Source organism: Channa argus, chromosome 5 (assembly GCF_033026475.1).
Source record: "Channa argus isolate prfri chromosome 5, Channa argus male v1.0, whole genome shotgun sequence".
Lineage (NCBI taxonomy): Eukaryota > Metazoa > Chordata > Actinopteri > Anabantiformes > Channidae > Channa > Channa argus.
The window spans coordinates 2,995,988-3,019,548 of record NC_090201.1 but is presented as its reverse complement, the minus strand read 5'-3'; the positions used below and the strand labels follow the sequence as shown (position 1 = coordinate 3,019,548).

General features: G+C 39.1%; 1 protein-coding gene across 5 annotated transcripts in view; it reads right to left on the bottom strand.

Moving 5' to 3' along the window:
* cadpsa (Ca2+-dependent activator protein for secretion a) overlaps positions 1-23,561 on the bottom strand; it is a 183,881-nt gene that overhangs the window by 50,785 nt on the left and 109,535 nt on the right. For 3 of the 5 annotated variants that reach the window (XM_067505309.1, XM_067505313.1, XM_067505311.1), the window contains 7 exons: positions 23,060-23,247; positions 16,599-16,700; positions 16,441-16,504; positions 16,066-16,189; positions 13,513-13,581; positions 7,235-7,341; positions 1,603-1,759 (listed from right to left, as the gene is read on the bottom strand). In XM_067505309.1, the coding sequence (XP_067361410.1) occupies positions 1,603-1,759; positions 7,235-7,341; positions 13,513-13,581; positions 16,066-16,189; positions 16,441-16,504; positions 16,599-16,700; positions 23,060-23,247 (811 nt within the window). The remainder of the gene's footprint in view (positions 1-1,602; positions 1,760-7,234; positions 7,342-13,512; positions 13,582-16,065; positions 16,190-16,440; positions 16,505-16,598; positions 16,701-23,059; positions 23,248-23,561) is intronic. The other 2 variants (XM_067505310.1, XM_067505312.1) reach the window with 1 other exon arrangement.

Here is a 23,561-nt window from a genome sequence, read left to right as displayed (position 1 = left end):
CAATGACTATAATGTTTGTCAGTTTTGTTTCTGTAAGAAAATTTACATCCATGACTTAATATCACTTAAATAGTTTACAATAATAGAGTTTTGTCTCAGGCAGATTTCATGATGATGTAGAGTAGAATCAGCATAGCAGTGGAAATGTAGGCCATGACAATAAATCCAAGGGGGAGCAGATAGGGAACGAACAGGAGAGATGCTGAGTTTGGGGATGAAAATTTTACAAACACAAAAAGAATAAACACTGGGCGACTTTGGCACAGGAGGTAGAGCAGTCATCCACCAATCCCACAGTTGTTGGTTCGATCCCCAGCTGCTCAGGTCACATGTCGATGTGTTGTGGAGCAAGACACTGAACCCCAACTCAGCTGCTCCCGGTGAGTGTTGGCCAGCTGCATAGCAGCTCCCCCATCGGTGTGTGAGTGTAAAAGGGCTTTTGACTACAAATATGTAGAAAAGAGCCATATATACATGAAGACCATTTACTGAAACATTTCCAGGTTAACAAAATAAGGAACCTAAATAAGGAAGAGCACATGGCTTGACAACATGATAACATTGTGGTGTGTCTACACACAAGGATTCAGTTTTCTGCTTAATTAACATCTGACAACAAATAAAAAAAAAAAAAACTTGCTGTACACAGGCTGACACACATCAATGTGTATTTATTTGTTTGAAGCCTGCTGTTTCTGTTTTACCTGTGCAACTCAGTGACTGTATACTGGACTTGTAGGTTGCAAAAATGTAGCCGACCTGCACCAAATACCACGCCAGGACACAACCTAGGTGCACTCAGGTTGTACCACCTGTGTAGACACAGGGTAACAGCCAAGCACATCCCAGTCTTGTAGAAACACCCAACCTTCCAGAATGATCAGAGAGGGGCTGCATGAGTTAATGAAGCATATCACACGATGATGGAAGTGCCCCCTTCAGTAGGATCTTTTAAAGTCATGAAAGTTGAACTATGTAGATCAACCTAATCACACATACTAATATTTTCAGCTGAAATACAAGGTGCAGCTATACATGGTTGAAATGAGAAAATTAAACAGTAATAGATCATAAAAGGAGATTTAATTAATTCTGCTAGTGAAAACTGCATCTCCATGAGCTGATTAAAATTTCCATGTGAGGAAAAGGAAGAGACCCTGTAGGAAAATAACAGAATTGGAGCCCTGCTAGGTACTAAGATCAGCCTGCATCTGAACTGTGACATGAAAACACACACACACACACACATACACACACAGCTAGTGTAGGTGTTCATAGCTACTCAGCTAACAGTTACAGATTATGTACTGTTTAATAGCTAACAGACTATAAAACAGCCAGCTGCATTTCTCAAGTAAAATGAGGTGAAAACAATTCTGTTCGACTTTAATGTGCTGTAAAGGATGCATATAGCTCAGTGATGTGTATTATGAAGGCCTTGGCATGTTTATGATTCCATTTTGTCACACTGTAGACCCTAGTGTCTGATCCCTTCTTAATAGAACAAGCCTCTACTAAAGTACGTGCTCAACCAACTGGCCTGGCAGGCCCAACTACTTCAGTCCAGAGCTTAAGTGCTGACTGTGAAGGTTTTCAACTTACAGTCCATCCTCAGGAAGTCGTTAAGCAGCTGGAAGAGGGGGAAACTGTCCCAACTGTCGGGAGGCTGCACTTCAAGAGCGGCATCCATGTCGGCCGAGTAGAGACACAGGAAGGTCTCAGCATGCTCCACCATCAGGTCTGACCACCATGCAAAGGCCTTCAAATGGAGAAGAAGAGAAGAAAGCAGAACACAAGGAAGTGGAAGAAAACCAAGAGGTGAAAGAAAGGAGAACAAATTAGAAAAGGAGAGGGTACATTTATGTTTTGCCCAAAAGACTTGTCTCTTTAAATTTACAGTTCATGGTTTAAATGTCATTTATCAGAAAGGATGTAATGTAACTCCACTGATCTATTGCAAAGGCTCAAAGGATCTATTGCCCCTCTCTCTCACTTTTCACCATACGAATTCAAGTTGTTGCTTCGACTTCACTGCATGATCTTAGGGGGAAGGATTCTTCACAACTCCAAGCAGGAAAAAACGGTGCTTGGGCACGGAAAATAACATGCTTTTCTGTCGGCTCACAGAGGAAACAGCAGCAGCTCCTTAACAGGCATGGCAGGGAGCTACTTAAACACTCACCCGCAGCTCCTTCTGTGAGTCAATCAGAAGAAAAGAGCTAGCAAGTGACGCCACGCTCATATCTCCTCATCGAATAGACACAGTGGAGTGACTGTTAGGGACTGGGTACTCTCATGCACATCAAAAACACTCGCTTGTCTCCATGCACCCCCACTCTTGCTGGGCCTCTCAAGAAGGACCCCTGAGGACCCATGGTGTTGTTTCATTCACATCAAGCTGTCAACACTGTAATGTGAATGCACCCATGGGCTTGGTGGTGGCGTTGGCGGGTGGTGGTGCTGCTAAAGGAGAGGGGTTCATGCACTGAGCCATGGGAGCTCCTAGAGTTGGATAGTTGGTTTCGGATACTTGGCAAAAAGGTACATTCAATCAGTGCCACTCACATAATCATGATTTTTACCTTTGAGAGAAGTCCCAGATATGTAGACAAAAATAAATAATAAAATGCATTTGGATGCTACTTAAACCTTAACTGAATTCTAAAAAAAAAACATGTCTAGGAAAAACTCTCCTGTCAATACAAACCAGGTCTCTGTAGTGTTTCTTTGCTTTTGACATTATTTAACCCAAACAATCACTGCAAGCAGAAATTATAGCTTGCTTCTTTCCCTCTGTTAGGATGGAGGGCAGTGCAGCTGGAAACCTTTATGTTAAAAATTTGAAAAATTGTGAGGATACAGTAAATTTGGACTTTAAGGCCAGTTCATGCTTTTTGTTTGCCCTCCGACGGATCTGTATTGGCACTGAAGACACAGATGAGCTTCCATTCATTCTATAATAATTGAGGCATTATTGATTATGAATCAGGCCATATACTATCTTTGTTTGAACTTGCCTGAGAGTGCAGTGGAGATAAGTCAGCAGTAACGTAGTAAATATGCAGTTTAGTTTACATTGCACAGTTACATGCTACTGTTTGTCCGAACCAAGTTAACTGTCTGAGTTTTGCTTACAACTCCTGTAATAAAGTCAAGAAAATTAACTCTATAGTAAACAACTTTTAAAAAGGTGAAACAGAAATAGGTAATTGTCTGCATGTAACTGGAAGCAACATGACCACTGTAGGCCACTGTAAGTGTATCTATGCCTCTTCATTTTAACTTATGTGACCTGATGGGCAATATGGTTTCTAAAATTCTGCCTAAACCCTAGTGTATCTACAGGTCACATTGGGTTCAATACATCCAAAGATGCATTTCATACATACAAAACATGGCGGGCAACTGTGGCAAATAAAAGGAAGCAATTTTTGTTTTTAGTATAAGACAGAAGAATGTTAAAAAAACTGTTTGTAAATGTTCTGCACTTATATAGCGCTTTTCTACCTGTTGTCACTCAAAGCACTTTACTACTTTTTCACCCTCACAATCACACACACACCGGTGGGGGAGTTGCCATGCAGCTGGCCAACACTCACCAGGAGGGTTCAGTGTCTTGCTCAAGGACACTTTGACATGTGATCGGAGGAGCCGGGAATTGAACAAACAACTGTGAGATTGGTGGACAACCGCTCTACCTTCCTCCTGGCTCTCATGAACTGGGGTGAGAATTACATTTTCAGTATGTTGTAGAGTAGATACCGAAGTGGACACTATTTAGCAGAAAGAATGAATTGGCCATAAGTGTGTGAACACAAACTCTTTGAATAGAATCATTTAAACTATAAATCCCTACATACTGTTTATTAAAAAGGAACCAACATTTCCTGACAAACTTTTTGTGATATACTTTTTTTGCAGGACTCTTTTAAAAGTTTTCAAAACATAGCACTACTACATTTCAGCTTAGGTTGCTGTTATTGTGGCAGGACAGAAGTGTTGTAGTGGACTATGATTTAAAAAAAAATAAAACTGTTAAAAAACCTGCAGTAGTTTTACACCTTATAGACAAAGAATCATAGTTGAATGAAGCTTTCAGTGTCTAAGATAAAACTGGCGATTATGTGAGAGGCACATTATGGGGCTAGTGAATAGGCTGAGCAATAACCAGCGTTAGAGTTCCATAGGTGAACATCAATAAAAGAAAAATGTATTGAAATGTAGTAACCATGTCTTTTTTTTATTTTTTATTTTAATGTGTGTTGATAAAAATAAAACTGACATTAAAGCCAGTGTTTGCCAGAGTTGAAGTCTAACACTGGTTAGGCTAGTTTACCAATGTGCTCACATTAATATTAATTTATGCAGTGTAATGCATTTCATAGAAATGCAAGGGGGGGTGATCATGTGATCTCTGATCACACTAAGCATGCCCCACGTTTTCTCCATTGTGTGTGCTGAGGAACCCAATGGAGAGGAATGAGTTCAAGGAAAGGAGAGGTGACAAAACGCCTTCTGCAAGTTTTCTTGCTGGACACATGGCTGAACACAGGAAACAGATTAGCGTACTGTATTCAGGGGTAGACTCACCGAAAACAAGCTGCAGAGTGACAGAAAAGTTACACATTTGATGTCAAAAGTGGCAGCTCTGCAGTTTGTTGTCTCAGAGTGGAGGTTCGTGATTTTAACAAATCAAACACATTGTCTAAGTGCTTGTCTCTGTCTCTCATCACCAAAGGCTAACAAGCACTTCCACAAGCACTTGATTAGCTGTGATCACAGACTTCTGGGAAAAGGGGGGGAAAAAAAATCACTGATCCTCTACAGCAAGAACCGTGTCATTAATGGCATGCACAGGACTTACAGTAAAGGAAGGGTGGGAGACGGGGGTACATGGCACTAAAACAATCACATACCTCTTTTCCCTGCTCACACATTTCCCAGCAAACCATACAAATAATTGAAATAAAAGCAGAGAGGGAATAAGTCAATTTTTTTTTTTGGTTGAGAAACAAAAATGGAGTTTACAGTAATGTAAGCAGATCTCACAGGGGTAGAAAGACTGGCTACATAAAGGAATCTTTAAACAAAACCTCAAATTCCGTGTTTTCTTCCCCAAATGTGTCTCTCTTCCCTCTGCCTTTCTCATGTTGTTCGTATCTTTATTATCTTTCCAGCGTACTGTTTACCTGATAAAGCGAGAAGCTGCTCTGCTGTGATATAAGATAGATCTGACTGATAATTCTCTGCTGCTGATGCAAACTTGCCTGAATTTAGAGTGTGTAGTTTGTCTGGTGTGGCACATTGTGCAGAAGAGATGCTTTATTCACAATAGCAGGTGGTCACTGCTGATGGAATCTGAATGTACATGAAACTTTGAGAACCCCAGTCAGGAGGAATAGAAAACAACTTGTTCAATTTAGCTCCTGAATCTAATCTTGAGCTCCCCTGTAGGTATTTGGATGATTTTACAAACTATGATGGAAACAAACGTAAACACGTTCCAGGAAAGTCTACAAATGGAATATCTGTCGTGAGTCAATATACCAAACATAAACCAAACTTTGTGAGTAATAAATCTTATGCAACAAATTGTGTCATTGAGTGTTTTCAACACCTAAACAGTGTGTGCCACACTAAAAAGAAACTGACTTGTTACCAGTTTTCCAACTAAACAATGTAGTAAAAGTCCAGCACAAAGCTGTCATAGGTGAACTTTTCACTGCCATAACAGCATATTGGCTCTAACTCAGCAATGTCAAAAGATCCAAAAAGGTTTAACTTTTTACTTAAAATTTTAAAGAACTTGTCTTATATGATTGGGTTTTCATTTACTGATTTCATGCACTCTGTGACCACAGTGACATCAGCTCTTATGCAGTCACCTCCAAAATTAATGGAATGCCTTTTGTGGATATGAGACAAAAGTTCAGAATTTCAACTTCATCAGCCACATACTGGGCATTATACAACATCGAATCTTTTGCATCCGATGACTCAAATATTACGAGTAAAAGTATTGGAAAGTAGAAGTGTACGTCCTGATAACCAGGTTTTTACCTGGGAATACTGTTCACAAGGATCCATCAGCGTGAAAACCAGAGATCTGTCTATGCAAGGAAAACACGCTAATATAAATTTGACAAAAGACGGAAACTGGGTGTGTCAATACAACAACAGAGAGGATCCACTAAAGCTCTGGAACAAGGGTTTTATGAATTGATTAGATAAACTTCGACCAAAGTGATGGAAAGGCTGAAGTATGAAGCTCCCTGTTGCCTAAATGTCAGTGCTTTTTAATTTGTGTGTTTGTCACTTGTCTTTTTTTGTTTTTTAGGTACATCAGGTGTGTTTTAAACTAGAGCTGAGAGCTGGTAGCTGTTATAAGAGGGTGGGATTCTGCTCTTTAGGGAAAGTGCGTATTGTGTTGGCCTGTGTGGCTGATGTATTTACTCCAAACCAGTTACTTTCAACTAAATTAAAAATTAAAAATAAATATTAGGTTTACCTTAAATGACTTATGATACTTATACTTATGATGCTTTACATATTGATTTTTCATGTCTTTTGCTGTACCCAAAAACTGAAATTCTGACCATTTGTCTCAAATCAATCTATTAATTTCAAACCCAAATGTCTACATAATCTGCTCTCCTTTCGGCTTATCCCATGAGTTTGGGGTCGCCACAGCGGATCATTGTCCGCATGTTGATTTGGCACAGTTTTTACGCCGGATGCCCTTCCTGACGCAACCCTCCCCAATTTCTACCGGGTTTGGACCAGCACTGCACAGCTGGGGAGGGGAATGTGCTGTTAGAGGTTTAGTGTCTTGCCCAGGGACCATTCGACATATAGCCAGGGCCGGGGATCGAACCACTCACCCTGTGGTCCGTAAGCAACTGCCTTTACCAACTGAGCTATAGCCGCCCGCAAACCCAAATGTCTACAGAATACAGCAAAAAAAATGCATTGACCTTGCCGTCCACATCCACTAGTATAATCATTATTTAAAACGTATTTAAAAATCGCCCCAATGTGTTGGCTAGAAGATTATCAACGGTGTATTAATATGTCGCTGTTAATAGCCAATTAATACACAAGTGTTACATAATATACTGGTACAAATGGTGTGGGGTAATCTTGATGTGCCTGAGAAGTCGCTATGATTGTCCCTACAGCAAACAACTAATATCGTGTTAAGAAAGTGAGAGGGTGCATCCGTATGTACACTCACCTCAGCATGGTGTTCTTCATTCTGCTGCAAGACCTCGATCACCAGCTCGGCCAGGCGAATGTTGTCCTCCAGTTTTTTGGCAGGGGTGACTAAGCGCCCTACATTCTCTGAAGCACAAAAGTCTGATCAGGATCTGTCCTATCTTAAAGAAAGCCTCTTGATAATGTCTGCATGCAAACTATTGACTATAAGAACATTCCTGTTCATAGATGGAAAACTGTGATGCTATATTTGGGTTGCACACTAATAAACATGCATGCTATCCTTCCTCCAAACACTGGAACTAAAGAATTAAGTCACTCACAAATTTGGGGATATAGCTGTTGATCCTTAGTCCAGTTTATAGCCTCACCCTAAATCACTGGGACAATCTCATAGTCATATTAATATATAAGCATAGATTATCAACTTGTTATAATTAGGGCTGGGTATCAAACCTTAATACATTTGGACTCAAGAATGAATTGTGTTTGTGGCTTTAAGCAGAGAAAAGTGTGTGATTTTAATTGTGTCTACAATATTTTATTCAAGCAACAACCATGTGCAGCATTAAACATACTGGGTTTTACCCAGCCCTAGTTATACCATAATTCCAGGTATACTACGTAGTGGAAAAGCATTTTGATATCAACAGTATTCCCATGAGTGCCGCGTTAATAGCCTGGGAGTATTGATGGCCTGTGATATGCAGTGAATGAGTCACATCTCTGCCACTGTGACAGAACAGTGATGATGTCATCAAGAGGAAACATGGGTGCAATGAGTGGTGTAAACAGCATGTACACTGAACACTCATGCAGTAATGTTGTGGTTATGTTGTGCTGATCTCCACAGAATCTGATCCAGTATCCAGTGGTTTTAGGTGGCGAAGTCGCATGTCACATGTATACATGTCTTGTACTCAATGGTACAAGACATTTTACATTCCAGCAAAAAAAAAAACTCAGCTGAGTCCCAGAGAGCATTGCAGTAAGAAACATGCAATCAGCATGCTCCAAGGATGGTTAGAGGCTGAGCTTTGTTGAAGAGTGAGTATAAATACAAGACTTTGAATCATTTCACTTTTACCTTTTGAGACTTTTTAGTTCAATTCAGCTACTATGGTGCAGTGTTTCTATCTGCAGGAATGAAGCTTTGAACATTTCTGAGTTCATTTATTAGCTGTATCTGAAACCTTCTTTAAGAGATGGGTGATGAATTAACCAATTTTACTGTCATATTCAAAAGTTAGTACATCAGATATGTTCTCTGTAATTGAGGGTAAAAACATAATAAAAAGAACTTCTTAGTATTAGGCAAATACAACCTCAGAGGAACAATAACACATATGAGATGACTTTGTTGTGAATTGGTGCTATATAAATAAAGTTGAATTGAATTGAACTGGATATATCTTTTATCATTGTGCCATTATTTATTCAATAAAAATGAAGCCAAAAAGAGATTTAAAAAAAAACAAAAAAAAAAAAAAACATGGGCAACACTAAAAACATTCTTACTACTTTCATGGGATTTAAGAGAGAAAGTTGCTGCCAGATGCAGCTAAACATCAGCCCTTTATTTACTGATCATCAGCAGGTCGCCAGATCTCCAGAAAAGCAGATGTTTTGGCAGTTTGCTGTTCTGGAGCATCTCAGGTGTGTGTTAATACTATGCCGTAAGCACTGGTCTTAGAAAAGGAACTGTTTACTCTCATCAATCTGAAAACTTATAAAACCATTTCCGAACAATTTGGAGTTCAGCATTCTATGGTGAGAAAGATTATTAACAAGTGGAACATTTTCAAGACAACTGCTGATCTTCCAAGGAGTGGACGTCCCAGAACACCTCAAAATCAGACTGCGCAATGCTCAAAGAAATACAACAAAACCAGATGACCGAGGTTCACAAGAGTGGATCGGAACAAACCACAAGCCTACTGGAACAATGCCATATGCACATATGAGACCAAAACTTCTTTTGTCCCAGTGCCATGTTTGGTGAAAACTGACAAAGCATATGAGCAGAAACATCTCATACTCATACCTCATGTCAATCACGGTGGTGGAGGGCTCATGATTTGGGCTTTTTTTGCAGTCACAAGACCTGTGCACCTTGCAGTTACTCAGTCGACCATGAACTCCTCTCTATACCAAAGGATTTTAGAGACAAAAGTGAGGCCATCTGTCCAACAGCTAAAGCTTTTTCCAAATCGGGTCACAACAATAATCCAAAGCACACCAGTAAATCTACATCAGAATGGGTGAAAAATAAAAGAATCACAGTTTTGGAATGGAGACCTCAACCCAACTGAAAGGCTGTGGTGGGACCTTAAGAGAGGTGTGTAGAAGGGAATGCACCAAAACCTTAACTTAACTGAAGCAGTTTTGTAAAATAAGAATGGACCAAAATTCGTCTACCATGACGTAAGAGACTTGTGTAATAAAGTCATACAGGAAACAATTAGTAAGTTATTGCTGCTAAAGGTGGGTAAATAAACTACTGCATTATGAGGGGTACTTGATATTGCCCACATTATGGCACAGAGAAGGAAGTTACATGTTGTTGTTCATGTGAGGTTGTACATGTATTTGCCTAATATTTGCCTAAGATCCACAATCAAACGTTTTTACGCTGTTTTGACACGAAAACATAGGAAATAACTTCCCAAAATGTCAAACATGTATAACGAATCACCCACAACCAAGATATTTCAACAGATTACAGTTGCAAATATACACTCATCATGGAATCATGTTAATATTAAGCCAGATATTATGTTTTAAAAAGTTTTTTGCCGGGGTTTTTAGGCGTGTGAAAGTTCTGAAATGTCATTTTATCTGCCTCTTAACTTCCTGTTAGTGAATATTATTGACTACAGCTGCTGGCAGCATAAAAGGGTTTCATTGTACTGACCAACACACAGTACAATGGGACAGTCCAAAGACCTCAGTGCAGAAGAGGATGGTGAAATTATGAAAGTATTCCCACTGTAACTTGTGTAAGATTATAATTTACAATTTATTATTTCAAGATTTTAATGAAGAACCTAACACAACCCAGGATTCATCACTGGACAGGTCACCAGAGGCACTGTGTATAGTTACCAAACATGAACTGTAGGGCTGCCGTCTAAGAAAGAACCCCTGCCCTAAAATCAACACCTGACCATATAGACAAAAAAAGCGCCTTCTGGAGGGACGTTTTTTTTGGATTGGCCTTTCCAAAGTCTTGATCTCAACCCTAACAAAATTATATGGACTGCTTGAAAGTCAGGTCTGTGCATAAACCAACTAATTTAGATGAGCTCCACCTATTCTGCAAAGAAGACAGGTCCAATATTCAACCGGAGTTCTGCAAGAAGCTTGTTGATGGCTATTAAAAGTGTCTAGTAAAGGTGAAACTTGCTAAGGGACATTATCCAAATCTTAGCTAAGCCATGTTCAATGTATAGGTTTGAGCATGTTTTGAGCATGTTGGTATCAGAAAACCTCAAAAAATAAAAACTTTGGTATTTTCATTTACAGATGTATGTTGGACAATTATTCTGTTTCAGTAAAACTAAACTAAATAAACTATTTAAAGCCCAATATTGCCTTGACTGTCCATGAGGAGTGTATGCAAACTTTTTTCACAACTGTATACTTTGCCATAAGTCCCAAGCTATGGGATTTTAGAAATAAACAGAATATTCTTTTTTTTTTTTTTGCACTGACAGCTCGGGAGGTGTGAGCTTGCAACAAACGTGTTTAGTGCTCAAAATTTAAACACGTATGTTGAACCACAAAAATTACTTAGTTATGTTTAGGCACAAAACTGTGTTCATTAGGGTTTAGCTTAGAATATGCTAGTTTGAGTTAAAATAAAATTATGACATTGTTCTGCTGTCAGAGTTCTGTTTTTTATCTTCCAATCATCTACCTCAATCTCCTCTATACACAGACTTTGTCACTTAATGTGACCAACTGCCATTGCCACTACATCTATCACATTTACTACAACTACTAGATTTAACCTAATTAGCAAATATATCAATAATGAACCTCCTTGCCCACTGATAAGTAGTAGGTGACTTGAACCATAATTGTGGTTGTGATTCAATGGCCATTCAATTCACTCAGATCAGCTGTTGTTACAGCATAACTCTTCAGTGCCAGCATGCTACATACACCGATCACATTATGACCACCTGTGCCTTTTAATGCAATCCAATACAGTTGCTCTGCCATGAATTATTTTACAGGGTTCTAATTTCTCCATTTTTAGGTTGAAACTGTCAGAAAAGTATTATTGAGGTCAAAGTGGGTGCCGGGTACTGGAGTGCATTATAGGAAGCGGTGGTTCTAATGTTTTGGCCACCTCCTTCATTTTAAATTGGGCTGACTTACTTCAACAAGTTAAACAGAACGATTAAGGAACAAGCATGTAGACGTAAAAATACCGTACAACTCTCAACTTTGTGTAACAGCACCAACATTCTGTTGGAAAAATAGATATTATACACGTGTACTGGCTTTAGTTATGTTCAGTCCGGTGACTGGTACAGTTTGGCTCTTGCAGCTCACTGATGTTGTGGAAGGTGCAGCAGGATAATGAGAGATGACTGGTGGAGCTTACAACATGTTAACATGGTTGATTCCACACAATGGGACTTTGTACGGGTTTAAAAAAGAAGACTTAACATTTAGTAATGTCTCATAAGTTAGATATTTATATACAGTATAAAAAAATCAATAATTTTATTTTCCATAGCATGCTCCAGTTTTGTCAAATAAAATGAGTTCAGTCATCTTTATTATGTTAAAGTCAGCTCAAAAACAAGTGCCAGGTGTCAATATGAACGTTTTACGACACACTGGAAAATTTTAATCTGTCCTCAAACCTAAGACTTGACAGTTCAGGTTTAGATTATTCTGACATGTTGGACTTTTAATGATATACTTTAAACAGGATTGTCTAACTCAAACCAGGGGTTCCTCACTGCTGTTTGGTAAATTATTAACATCTTAGATTTCTACTGTAAAATAGCAGCCGAAGAATGTTCAGTTTTAATTGCGAGTCACCTTGAGAGGAAATGCAGTTTTGAAAGCCTCTGGCAATGCCCCACAGTGATTGAATCCAAAAGACACTGTAGCAGCCACATCCAGTACATCTTCATTGTGAAACCTTTTCACTACTACTAAGAATAAAATTAATATTAATTCTTACTTCTTTTCTGCAAGTCAGAGTTAACAAAGGTCCCATCTTATTTCTGAGATTCAGAGCAATGAGAAACGTCACATGGGGGGGTAAACACTAATGCTCTCACAGCGTTCCTGAACATGTCCAGTGAAGCTTCTGCTGAGCAACATATCAGGAAGTTTGTGACAGGGTTCATGAGGGCATGGTTTAAGGTAGGCTGGGTGTTTTCTGGTCTGGAATGAGCTAACAGCAGATGTTACACATACAGTACAACATCACCTGGATCCTGCAGTTTTTTCTGAGATTTCTCCACTAAGTCAGAGTTACATTTAAAGAAAAAGCAAAAAAGAACAGGTTGCAAGGATGGAGATAAGGTAGAGAGAGATGGGAAAGTGTTAGGTAGAGGGTGAGGGAGAGAAGATCATTCAATACAGTATATAAGCAGAGGTAATGGAAGACAGGAGACAGAAGTAAAGGTAAGGATTAGACTGACTATTTAGATGCAATGCATTCAACATATATGAGCAGCCCCTGAAAGCTTCCTTCTTAAGTGAATTTTGTGGTATAGGAGAATTTTGAAGAAACAAGGAAATGACAAATCATAAAGCATCCGCACTCTGACTGAAAATACAATGTGGGAAAATCTGGAAAACAAAAACAAAACCTGTTAAAAAATTGTAATATGTCAACATCACCCTTCATTTGTAGCCATATTCACAATCTGACTTTCGCTTTGCTCAGTTAGTTGCCCTTTGAATAACACCTGGATCTTTCTGTCCTGTTTGAATGTACAATGGTCTTAAACACTTAAGAAGATTTACACACAAGCAAAGTAAAAATGCATTCAAGTCGCAGACAGACAAAGAACGAGTGGTTTGTGCAGGACAGACGGCAGTCTCACAGAAAGATCAGAGTGTGTTTGGAACGACTACAAGACAAATTGAGCTCAAAACATCAAACTGTAACAAGTAGACCTTACAGACTGTAACAACAGATAAAAACAAACCAAAGGACGTCAGGGACAAAAGAAATGTGAGGTCGCTCGTAGTGGTTGACGTGCACACTGGTTGTAATAGTACAATAAAAAGGGTGTGGGTTGGAACGAGGAAGGTACTCACGAATGGTTAAATCCATCACTTGAGATGCCAAGCAGAAGACAGGATGTTCATACATTTCTCTCTTTTTCCCTACAGAGAAAGAGGGAGGATACCGAGGCATACGAGAGGCCAGGGTCAGAGACGATGAGCACAGAGGTCACGACCAGAGGGTTCGACCAGAGATTTTTTTAGGCCTATATCTAAAGTTTTTGTGCTGCCGTTTAACATCTTTCTTTTTCAGAAAAGGCATCAAGTTCATGTAAAAATTAAGATGTATTACATAGACCCTGATTGGTTGTCTACAATAATGATGTAATGTATCCAAATGAATAAGTGAAACTGGTAGCAAGTAGTTAATGAATTAAATGCTACACAAAGCACCTTGAAGGATGTCTGAGTTGGATAATCATGACTGATCCACGTTTTTATTGATAGGCCAAAGTGAAAAAGACAGAATATCAGTCTAAAGAGATAGTTTGGCTCGTCCCATTACTGAGAGAGACAGCTACAGAAGAGTACAGAACGAGTTTATCCATGTTTATATCTGGGGGTTGAAGATTATGAGCTGTCTACTTTGGATTAACCATTCGTTCTGCCAAGCAGAGGTAAAATCTGAATTGTCAAAGATTTTTCCCTTAGGTCAAGAAGCGCACTGGTTTGAAGGAATGGGGTTTTTGGGGAGACTCAACAATCACAACAGAGATACTAAGGTTCATCATCCTTAGTGTCTTCAGGGAGATGATAGTTTCTTTATAGACATCATCCTTAATTAGTCATCTGAAATTGTTCCATGTGCAAATGTGCACATTCGCTGACTTGCATGCTTTTCGAATTTATAGAATCTGACCCATATGGTGACCCCTCCACTAGTTGGTTTAAAAATTTAGGTCAAACACTACTTGGCTTTGATCAACACAAGTTTCTGTGATGATGAGCTTTAGTAAGGAGAGATAGAATAACAGAGAGCCCATATGTGGATGAGTCGGGAAGTTTAGTTTTTAAATTTTGACTTTCAGGTATTAACTTTAAAGACACCAGTAGTAAAAGTGATATTCATTTTATTTTCGTGCATACAGTGCAGTAAAGGTACAGACTACTACTCACAGTAGGGCTCAGGTCAAAGGTAAAAGTGCATGTGCAGAACCTACACAAGTGGCCTAAGCCATTGTGAGCTTTAAGACTTGTGTACTTGTGTTCCTGCATTGCTCTGCATCCAAACTGATTGTAGCAGAAATCTTTTGCTGCAAATTTGCTGCCATCTTGCAGTCTTTAGGTCGTGGCAAAGAGGAATCGTACAAATGAACATTTCTTGGTTAATCTCTACTCATGTTGGTCTAGATTCCTTTAATTTCCTTCAAACTTGATTTGATGCATGTCAGGCTATGATGTAGAGTATCGATTAATGTAACGTGTAGTGTAAGGTGTAGGGAAACCATAGGGCATCACGTAGGCCCTACCAAAGCCACCACCACTGTATAGATTTCACGCAGAAGCAAAATTCAGCCTTAAGGCAACAAATCTTTAGTGTATTTGCCAAATGTTCCTGTAGAAGGTTACAAGATATCTAAAAAAAAACTGCCTTAAATCAAGGTTTTAGATAGATGTTCTAACTCAGTTTGGAATAACATGTTTCAGAGGTCTGCAAAATGTTTATGATGCCTTCTAAAGAAAACCCGGTCCATGCAACAAATCAAAGGAACACTGAACTGCCACAATGGACAGTCCCATCATGTCTTGTTTATTGGACTTTCTGTTTTCAGACAGCAGCTACTGAGAAACAGCAAAAGCCAATAGACAGGAAAAAAGGAGGACCATGAACGTCATTGGAGAGGAAGGGAGGCAGAGAAAGGGGGTTAAAAAAAAGGCAGAATCACTTGAGCTACAGTACCAGGCAAGTTTAAGACAGATGCAGTGTAGGACATGGCTGAAAAAGAAGCTGAGGGCTTGGTGGACAAGGTCAGCATAAAGATTGAATGCATTTTTACTTACTGTACATTTGCTATTCAAAGAGGGTGAAGATTAGGCAAAATAAACAAGTGTGAAAGAAGTTAAGAGTGGCTCTGCCATCAGCTGTGAGGATAAATGCCGACTGGTAACTACCTCAACTTCTAACTTGTAATTTCATCTCTATTGTTTTTTCCCACAGCTAGTGAAAATGTTCCATTCATTTAAAGTGGCATGTACAGTAATGATATAATCATTATAATCTGACCCCATTGACCTGAGGGTCCCAACTGATAATACCAAATGTCAAAAGACAGCTTCATTTCAAATTTGCATTCCAACACTTGAAAGAATCAGTTTTTGCCAATTTTGTTTTCTTGTTGGCCTAAATTTGGTAAACCTGTTTACTAGTTTTACTAATGTAACCATGTTATCCGCTCTCTGCCCCGCTGAGCTAAGGATTCTTCTCAACTTGAGCATTTTCACATTTTGATCTTTGTGTGACAGTAAAATCTCGCTGTAACTTAATCTGAGTTATCATATTAACAGACAAACCAAGACAGAATATCCATATTGTGTTTTCTTACAATACTACCGACACAAAGAAACAATGATGGAGCAGTAACTCACCTTCCAGTTTGGCGTACTCTGATAGACGTTGGTAGTTGACCACAGCTGCCTGCTCCAGACACTTGCGGATCACAGCCTTGACTACTTCTTGTGGAACTGGGGTAACAATATCTTTCATCAGAACCTAAAAACGAAGGATACAGTGGTGCCTTTTATCTCCAGTACACAATAAACGGTGACGAAACAAACCAGAAGTGTCCTTGACATTGGCTGAAAATTAATTTTTGGCATCAGCAGGAATTTAACCAATGCATCACTTTATGAAGATAATTTTGGATCACTGTTAATATGTTTATCGTGTCCCTGGGCTAAACTTTATAAAGGATTCCTGAATGAAAAAACTATTATATGCATCTATGATGCAGTATGACTTACCCTTTCGAGCAAGGACAGAGTTGCTTTAAGTGCTCCCTCGGGTCGTCCAAATGGAAAGCAGTACCTGCGGAGGCAGCAAAGTAGTTTATCCTTTGAACCATCAACAGTATTGTTAGGTTCAAGCTTGACACATGACTGTTGTTGTACATAGTTTCTACCTGAAGTGTGTAATCTGGTTTTCCAGAAGCACTCGAAGCCTTTCCTTGATCTCTTCGAAGCGCTCTTTCTCTTCCACGGTCACTGTGCCAATACCATCAGGCCTGAAAGACAGAAGTTTGGCTTAATTATGTTTAGCAAATAAAGCTTTGGCTGTAACTTTTTAAATTAATGGTGGTATGGATGAAGATATTATCAGTGTTTCGTGTACATGTTTAAGAAAAAACACTTTGCAATTTCAAGGTGGGATAGAAATTTTAGGGCCCAATATGCAAATTTCAGTAACAGGAGGTTAGGGTCAAGATCATCAGCTGAGTTTTTGTCTTCAGAATGTAAATCCTGTGGCAGTGTTTAGCATTTTTCTCTGGGTCCTTTCACTTTGTCAGTTTAGTTTACATGTGTGAAATGGTTTGAGAACACAAAACCCTATCACCACTTTAATAGAATATCAGGGCACATTGTAATATTATAAGCAATCTTGAATTCTCAGCTACCACATAGGGAAACTAAAAATACTTCATTGATGATGCCCCATCTCGATCTGTATGCAGGTATCTAAGGTGTTGCTCTAAAATAGTTTGACTTATATTTGTCCAATACGAGCTTTTCTGTGGTCATCTTGGGGATCTTCTGCTGCTCCTCTCACCTATGGGGTCCCACAAGGTTCTATTCTTGGATTCCAATACTTTCCAAAACTTTCCAATAGTTTCAATTTATAAAAATATGGGTTATCTATTGACTACTAGGATGATACATAAATCTACCTGTGTTTGTGAAAAAGCGCAACTCATCATAGACTTTAACAGACTGCTTGAGAGACATTAACACGTGGCTCGACTGTGGCGCAGGAAGGTAGAGCAGTCCACCAATCCTACAGTTGTTGGTTCGATCCCTGGCTCCTCCGGTCACATGTCAAAGTGTCCTTGAGCGAGACACTGATCCCTGACTTAGTTGCTCCCTGCTTCATAGCAGTTTCCCTGTCAGTGTGTGTGTGATTGTGAGTGCAAATGGTAGAATAAGAAGTAGTTCTTTGAGAGCCAATAGGTAGAAAAGTGCTATATAAGTGCAGACTGTCTGCTAATGAATGATAATAATATAGCAGAGTGCTGCTGTTAGGAAACAGTACCTAAAACACCTAATTATGTACTTTCTTTGCACAACTCAGAAAAGGCAATTTACACATTTTAGTTTCATTATTCTAACTCTCTATGTTGGCATCTTTCAAACCTCATTGGTCTAAAATGCTGGTCTTTTGAGTAACATGAAGATGTGATCATTTAACTCCAGTTCTTGCCTCATTCCATGGCTTCCTGTTGAGTATAAAATTACCTTTAAATTGTTATTTATTTTTACAGCTTTGCATGGTCTCACAGTTTTATCGTGCTCTACATACACTAGGATTTAAAGTGTGAACTGTATGAGACACTGTGGTTTAATCTGAGCAAATGAGAAATAACTAATGATGCGTGATGGTGTGAGTGTAGGCAGGGTTTGAAGTTTGCTCTCAAGTTCACTTTTCCTTACTCCTTAATCCACAAAGTGCAGCAACATGAATAGTTTAGACAATATGGGAAGCCTGTCAGGATTTACATTAAAACTAGGTGCAAGGCATTTCTCAGTAGTAAAACATTTTGATACCTTAAGGATGAGAATGGGTATGATTATATTATGGGCTATCTACTACAAAATGTTATCTGTCTAAAAAGTCCATTTCCAACATTTTAAAAGATTATGACTTGTCAAACTGAAGGGAGTGAAAATATGTTCAATCAGGCAAAATAGGATATTGTCTATTAAACGTCAATTGTAGAGCCATCTGAAAATAGGATTAGGACTAGTGACTCTAGAATTTGGGTTAAGACTAGTTATAATTATGAATGAGAAAACAAAAATCAAAAAAATCGGTTGTAACTAGAGTTAAGGAACAGTCATTCAAGTGACTTCACAAGTAGTTACAGTAAGGGGTAGAGTTAAAACATGATATTCATACACACATGTAAATAAACACACACACACACACACACACACACACACACACACAAACATTCATGTTTATTCTCTGTCAAAGATAGAGTGAATTAATTAATTAATTACTAAAAAAGAATAATAATTAAGATTATTTTATCATTCCTTTTTCTACACACACATAGAGCTTTACAAGCAGGTGTATATGTGTGTCTATGTGTTATCAGATGTGGTTTTATTGTTTCTGATCTGGGTGGAGCGTGAGCAGAGTGCATGTGACAGAAGAGACACTGGACTGGTGGCCATGACAGCATGATGAGAGGCAGGAGACATGATGTTCTACCTCTCTCTCTCTCTCTCTCTCTTGCTGCCCTACCCCCCACCCAACATGTCATTTTAGCAGACAGTGAGAAATTGTGTGTGTGTGTGTGTGTGTGTGTGTGTGTGTGTGTGTGTGTGTGTGTGTGTGTGTGTGTGTGTGGTGGTAGTGAGGTGAGTATACTGTACTTGCTGCACTGCTCCACCACTGCTGTACTGAAATTTGAAGCTGCAATCGACTTATTGGGATTTTGGTCCCAGTGCATAATAATAGAACCTAATAATTAGCTGCTGCAGTTTATTAGTTTACACTTACTGATGTTATTTTGTAGCCTTTGTTTTTTGATTGTGTGCTAGACAAACATTGTAGTACTGCATGTGCATGCACAGTAGAACAATTGGAGAGGAACTGTCATAACAACATTCCACAATAAAAGTCATCTCACCTTCCACATTGTGACAATAAATCAGAATAAATCAAAAAGGGAAATTTCACACTCATTAAGTCCTGCAGGGCTCCCCCCCCACCCTCCACCCCAAGCCCCCTCTAGCCGATCATTGTTCCTTGGCAGCTTCCTCATGTTTGTTTGACCTGATGACCTCACAGCTTCAATGAAGACAACAAGCAAATGAGCCATCAGTGACAGGCAGACAGCAAGCCAGCAACACTTTCACATTTCTGTGCAGCAGAGAGTCAAAAAAAGACCTTAAGGTAAATCACAATGTAGCAGGAAATCACCTGCAATTTAGAACTGACGCATTCTCAGAAAGTTTCTTGAGCATTTTTTTTTAAATGTTACTAACTGCTTGGTGTTGAACATCTGGAGTTCAGACTTCTGGCCGACAAAACTAGACATCTGATTATGTCAGCTTGGGTTTTGGGACCCTGTGATGGACAATTCTTCCTATTCTGCATTTTTGTCTGACTTTTATTGAAACAGATTTTTGTTTTTTCAGATTAATCAACGCAAATTGTAAATATATACTGCAAAAAAAGTTATTTTCTAAAAATAAAACATCATTGCAAAAGTATTGTGGAATACACTTCATATTGTGAATGTAGAATGTTTAAAAATATATACCCTGCAATTCATGTGTTTCTGCATATCCTGCATATGTTTACCGTCTACTACAGTATGTATCTATCAGCAATGTAAGTCCATCTTCATGTGTTATCTTTTTACTAGTGATGACTCCATGTTGTATAATATACAATTTTGTGTAATTATTATCTGTATTTTAAATTTAACAGTAATTCTTGTTTTCAAGATATAACTTAAAATTTTTAATTTATCAAAACACATGAATGGTAACAGCTGAAGGAGTAATGTCAAACAATAAGAAACAAAACTGGAATTGGAACCATAAATTCTAATCTAAAGCTATGTCACATTTAATCGAGGTTTTAAGCTTGAGCTAAAATTTCAATATACAGATTCAATTTCACTATGTTTTCTTTAATATAGGATTAATTGGTTTTATTTATGATGAAGCCATTTCATAACGGATAGTCGGTCTAAAAGAAGTTGACATTCAGCTGGACAGAAGTCAAATCCTGACACTTTAGGAGGCAACTGGGCAGCCGAGTCCAACTTGGTGGCACCAAAACCTTCTGGCCAGCAGGCTCTTAGGAGGCAGGGGTGGGGGTGGGGTGTTTGTGTGTGTGTTTGTTTGGGTCGGTGGGGCGGTGGTTGGATGGTCTGGATGAGGTGTGTGTGCATGGGGGTACATGCACCAGTGTCGGCAGCAGAGACATTCAGCCGTCACACATGACAACCTGTCAACCTGTCATGCCTCGACCCCCAGGCACAACGGCTGGACTGGCAGACCAGGTCTCTTCTTGATGTGTGTGGATGCGTAGATATGCAGGGCTCATTATTTTTAGATTTAATAAAAAACTTATAAATTGTTTACATTTATATGTACATTTACTTTTTAATATGGTCTGACCACTGTCCTCTGGCTGGAAGTAACAAGGTCCTGATACCAGAGTGCAGACCACATGACTCACTGAAACAAAACAAACTTCGAATAATATTAATAATCCAAATTTCAATCAAACTCATCATATCATATCATATCTTCACTCTCTTCCTTTATCTTTTTCCTTTAACTCTCAGAGCGACTGTTGTCCATCTGTCCACGCTGATCAGAAAAGGCCTGAGTCCTCAATCACTGATTGTCAGCAGGATGGATGGATGGATGGAAAGAGTTGGAGGGATGAGGCGAGGTGGATGGGGGATACTGACAGACAGCCCTCTCTGACCTTTGCCCTTAGCACTGGAGTAGTCTTCATCTATCTTTGTTATACTTCATCCAGAGATGGCCGACTGTGATCTTGACAGATTTGATGTCCGAGCACATCACAGCAGATTAGACACAGGGTAAATACTGCAACTTAGATAACAGGGTACATCCTGGAATAAAGGCCTCATGTGCCACATAGCACAGAACCTTCAGGAAATGACACCGTTTGATCTCTGACTGAAAACTGCTCCTATACAACCAACTTAAAATTTCCAATACATTATTCTACTGTGTCTAATTTAATTTAATACCACAGTCACAGAGCAAGTATCTGTAAAAATCATAAATACTTATATTTTAACCGTAATTCTGTGCACAAAATATACAGTCTAGTGCTCTCCCTACCAAAGAAAGGCAAAAGTGTTTTTGTGGAGCTCTAAAGGTGAATGTCGATGCCAGAATGAATGTGATTTCAGTAAAAAATTTTCTATGCTGTGTTAAACGTAACTTATTGTAGTGTTTGCTGGCTGGTATCCCCTGTGTGAGGCATTCAGGGACGGTACAGGGTGTGGCCATCCAGTAATGCTCAGAGCAACACAGTCGGTGTCTGCCTGAACTTTAGAATTTATATAGACATCACCAGGGTTGGATTTCTTACCTGCTCTGGTAAGTTTTTAAAGCAGCGCTCTTCACTTCCTGATTATTGTGTTTTGCCTTCAGCAAGTGAAATACATGATTAACTAGATTCAGGTTTGGTGACAGAGTTAGCCAATGCAGACGAAGTACTACACTATACTGACTGGCTGTTATGTGTTCCCCCTCTGATTTATCTTAAAAACATTTTTATTATCTGTACCATGTACCATTATTTGTTGTTTAAAGATTCCCTCCGACTGTAGGATTAGGTTACTGTGTTGATTTTAGCTTTAACTAGATAGTCTTGTAGGTTTCCGTTTATTCTAAATGCAGCAATGCCATCAAATTTCTAGATGATGTCAGATTTTCCCTCTTATGATTTGAATGTCATTTTAATCACTCTAAACCACATGTGCTGCTTTCTGATCACATCCCCTGTCAACTAAGGTTGAGGGTGAATACACAGTCACAAAGTAGAGTATAGTGGACTGCAAATGGTGTTCAGCGTTTGAAATGTCTTCAGGGACCTTCGATAGAAGGTTAATGCGATATGCATGACAGAATATGTTCAGTGCAGAAATGCACTTACTGAATTGGAAAAGTAAAGGATGATTCGAGAAATGTACCAAAGAACCTAAGAATTACTGTTACGTTACTTGGATGGACTCTGTAAAGAGAGATGCTCCAGAGGGGTTAACTTAAAAGAGATAACTTACCTTCTAGTTTCTATAGAATTTGTGAACCTGAAGTCCATTTTCTTCATGAAATCAATAATTTTGAGTTCTCTCTTAGCAGTTTGGGTAGGGATCTCAGGGGCAGAGGGATAAAGGGCTTGTCTGAGTTCGGCCTCGGTCACAGGCCAGTTTACCAACTCAGACAAACGCTCACTAGGTGTGGTTTTGTGAAAGTGCGGGGTGTTTTGGGATAGTGGAGGAAAGGGTCATTTTATGAAGGATAATCAGGTCAATAGGTTAATAGAGGTGATGAAAAAAAGACAAAAGAGAGAAAAGTGAGCATGCAAACAACATGCAAATTTAAAACTAACAGGAAACAATTCAAAACAGAAAATCAAAGCATAGTGGGTCATATGATTAGGTTAACTGATTTCTCTACCCAAACTTGAGTTTATCCAATAAACAATGGTTTTAATTGTAGCAGACAGTTTTTACCTGTGCAATGTGCACAGATCTAGGACAAAGAAATAGTTCAGTGTTCAAGATTCAAGCAATTTGAATACTGACATGATTCAATCAGAGACTACAATAAACAACTGTGGGAACAACTGTTCATTTCGTACCTGTTCCCATGGACGTGAGAGGCACAGAAGGCGAAGCTGTAATGCAGTAGGGTGGGGTCGATCATGGCTCCATTCTCCGCCCGCTCCAGCAGATCACTCAGGTAACATAAATGACGGTGGCAGCCTCGAACGCCATAGCGAGCGCAATACTCATCCAAGACAAACACCTGACCAGGACTGAACCAGCCCTACAATATATATAGCAAGGTTTAGTACACAAACACTGTTGGGCTCAATAAACATACTGTGTGTGTTTCTGTGTGCATGTGAGTGTGTGTCTGTGTGCACACATACAGATAGACAGCTGTATCTTCACATATCCACATGCAGTATGACACTAGATATACTGTATAGGGAAGCGTGACAACACCCACTGGTTTGCAGTTGTGCAGTTAGAAACCCACAGTTGAAGATTAGGGTTTATTACGTTTTTCCATTAAAAGCCAGCACTTTTGTAACTCGGAGTTGGGATTTTGCCTTTGTCCTGCCACCTCCGACTGAA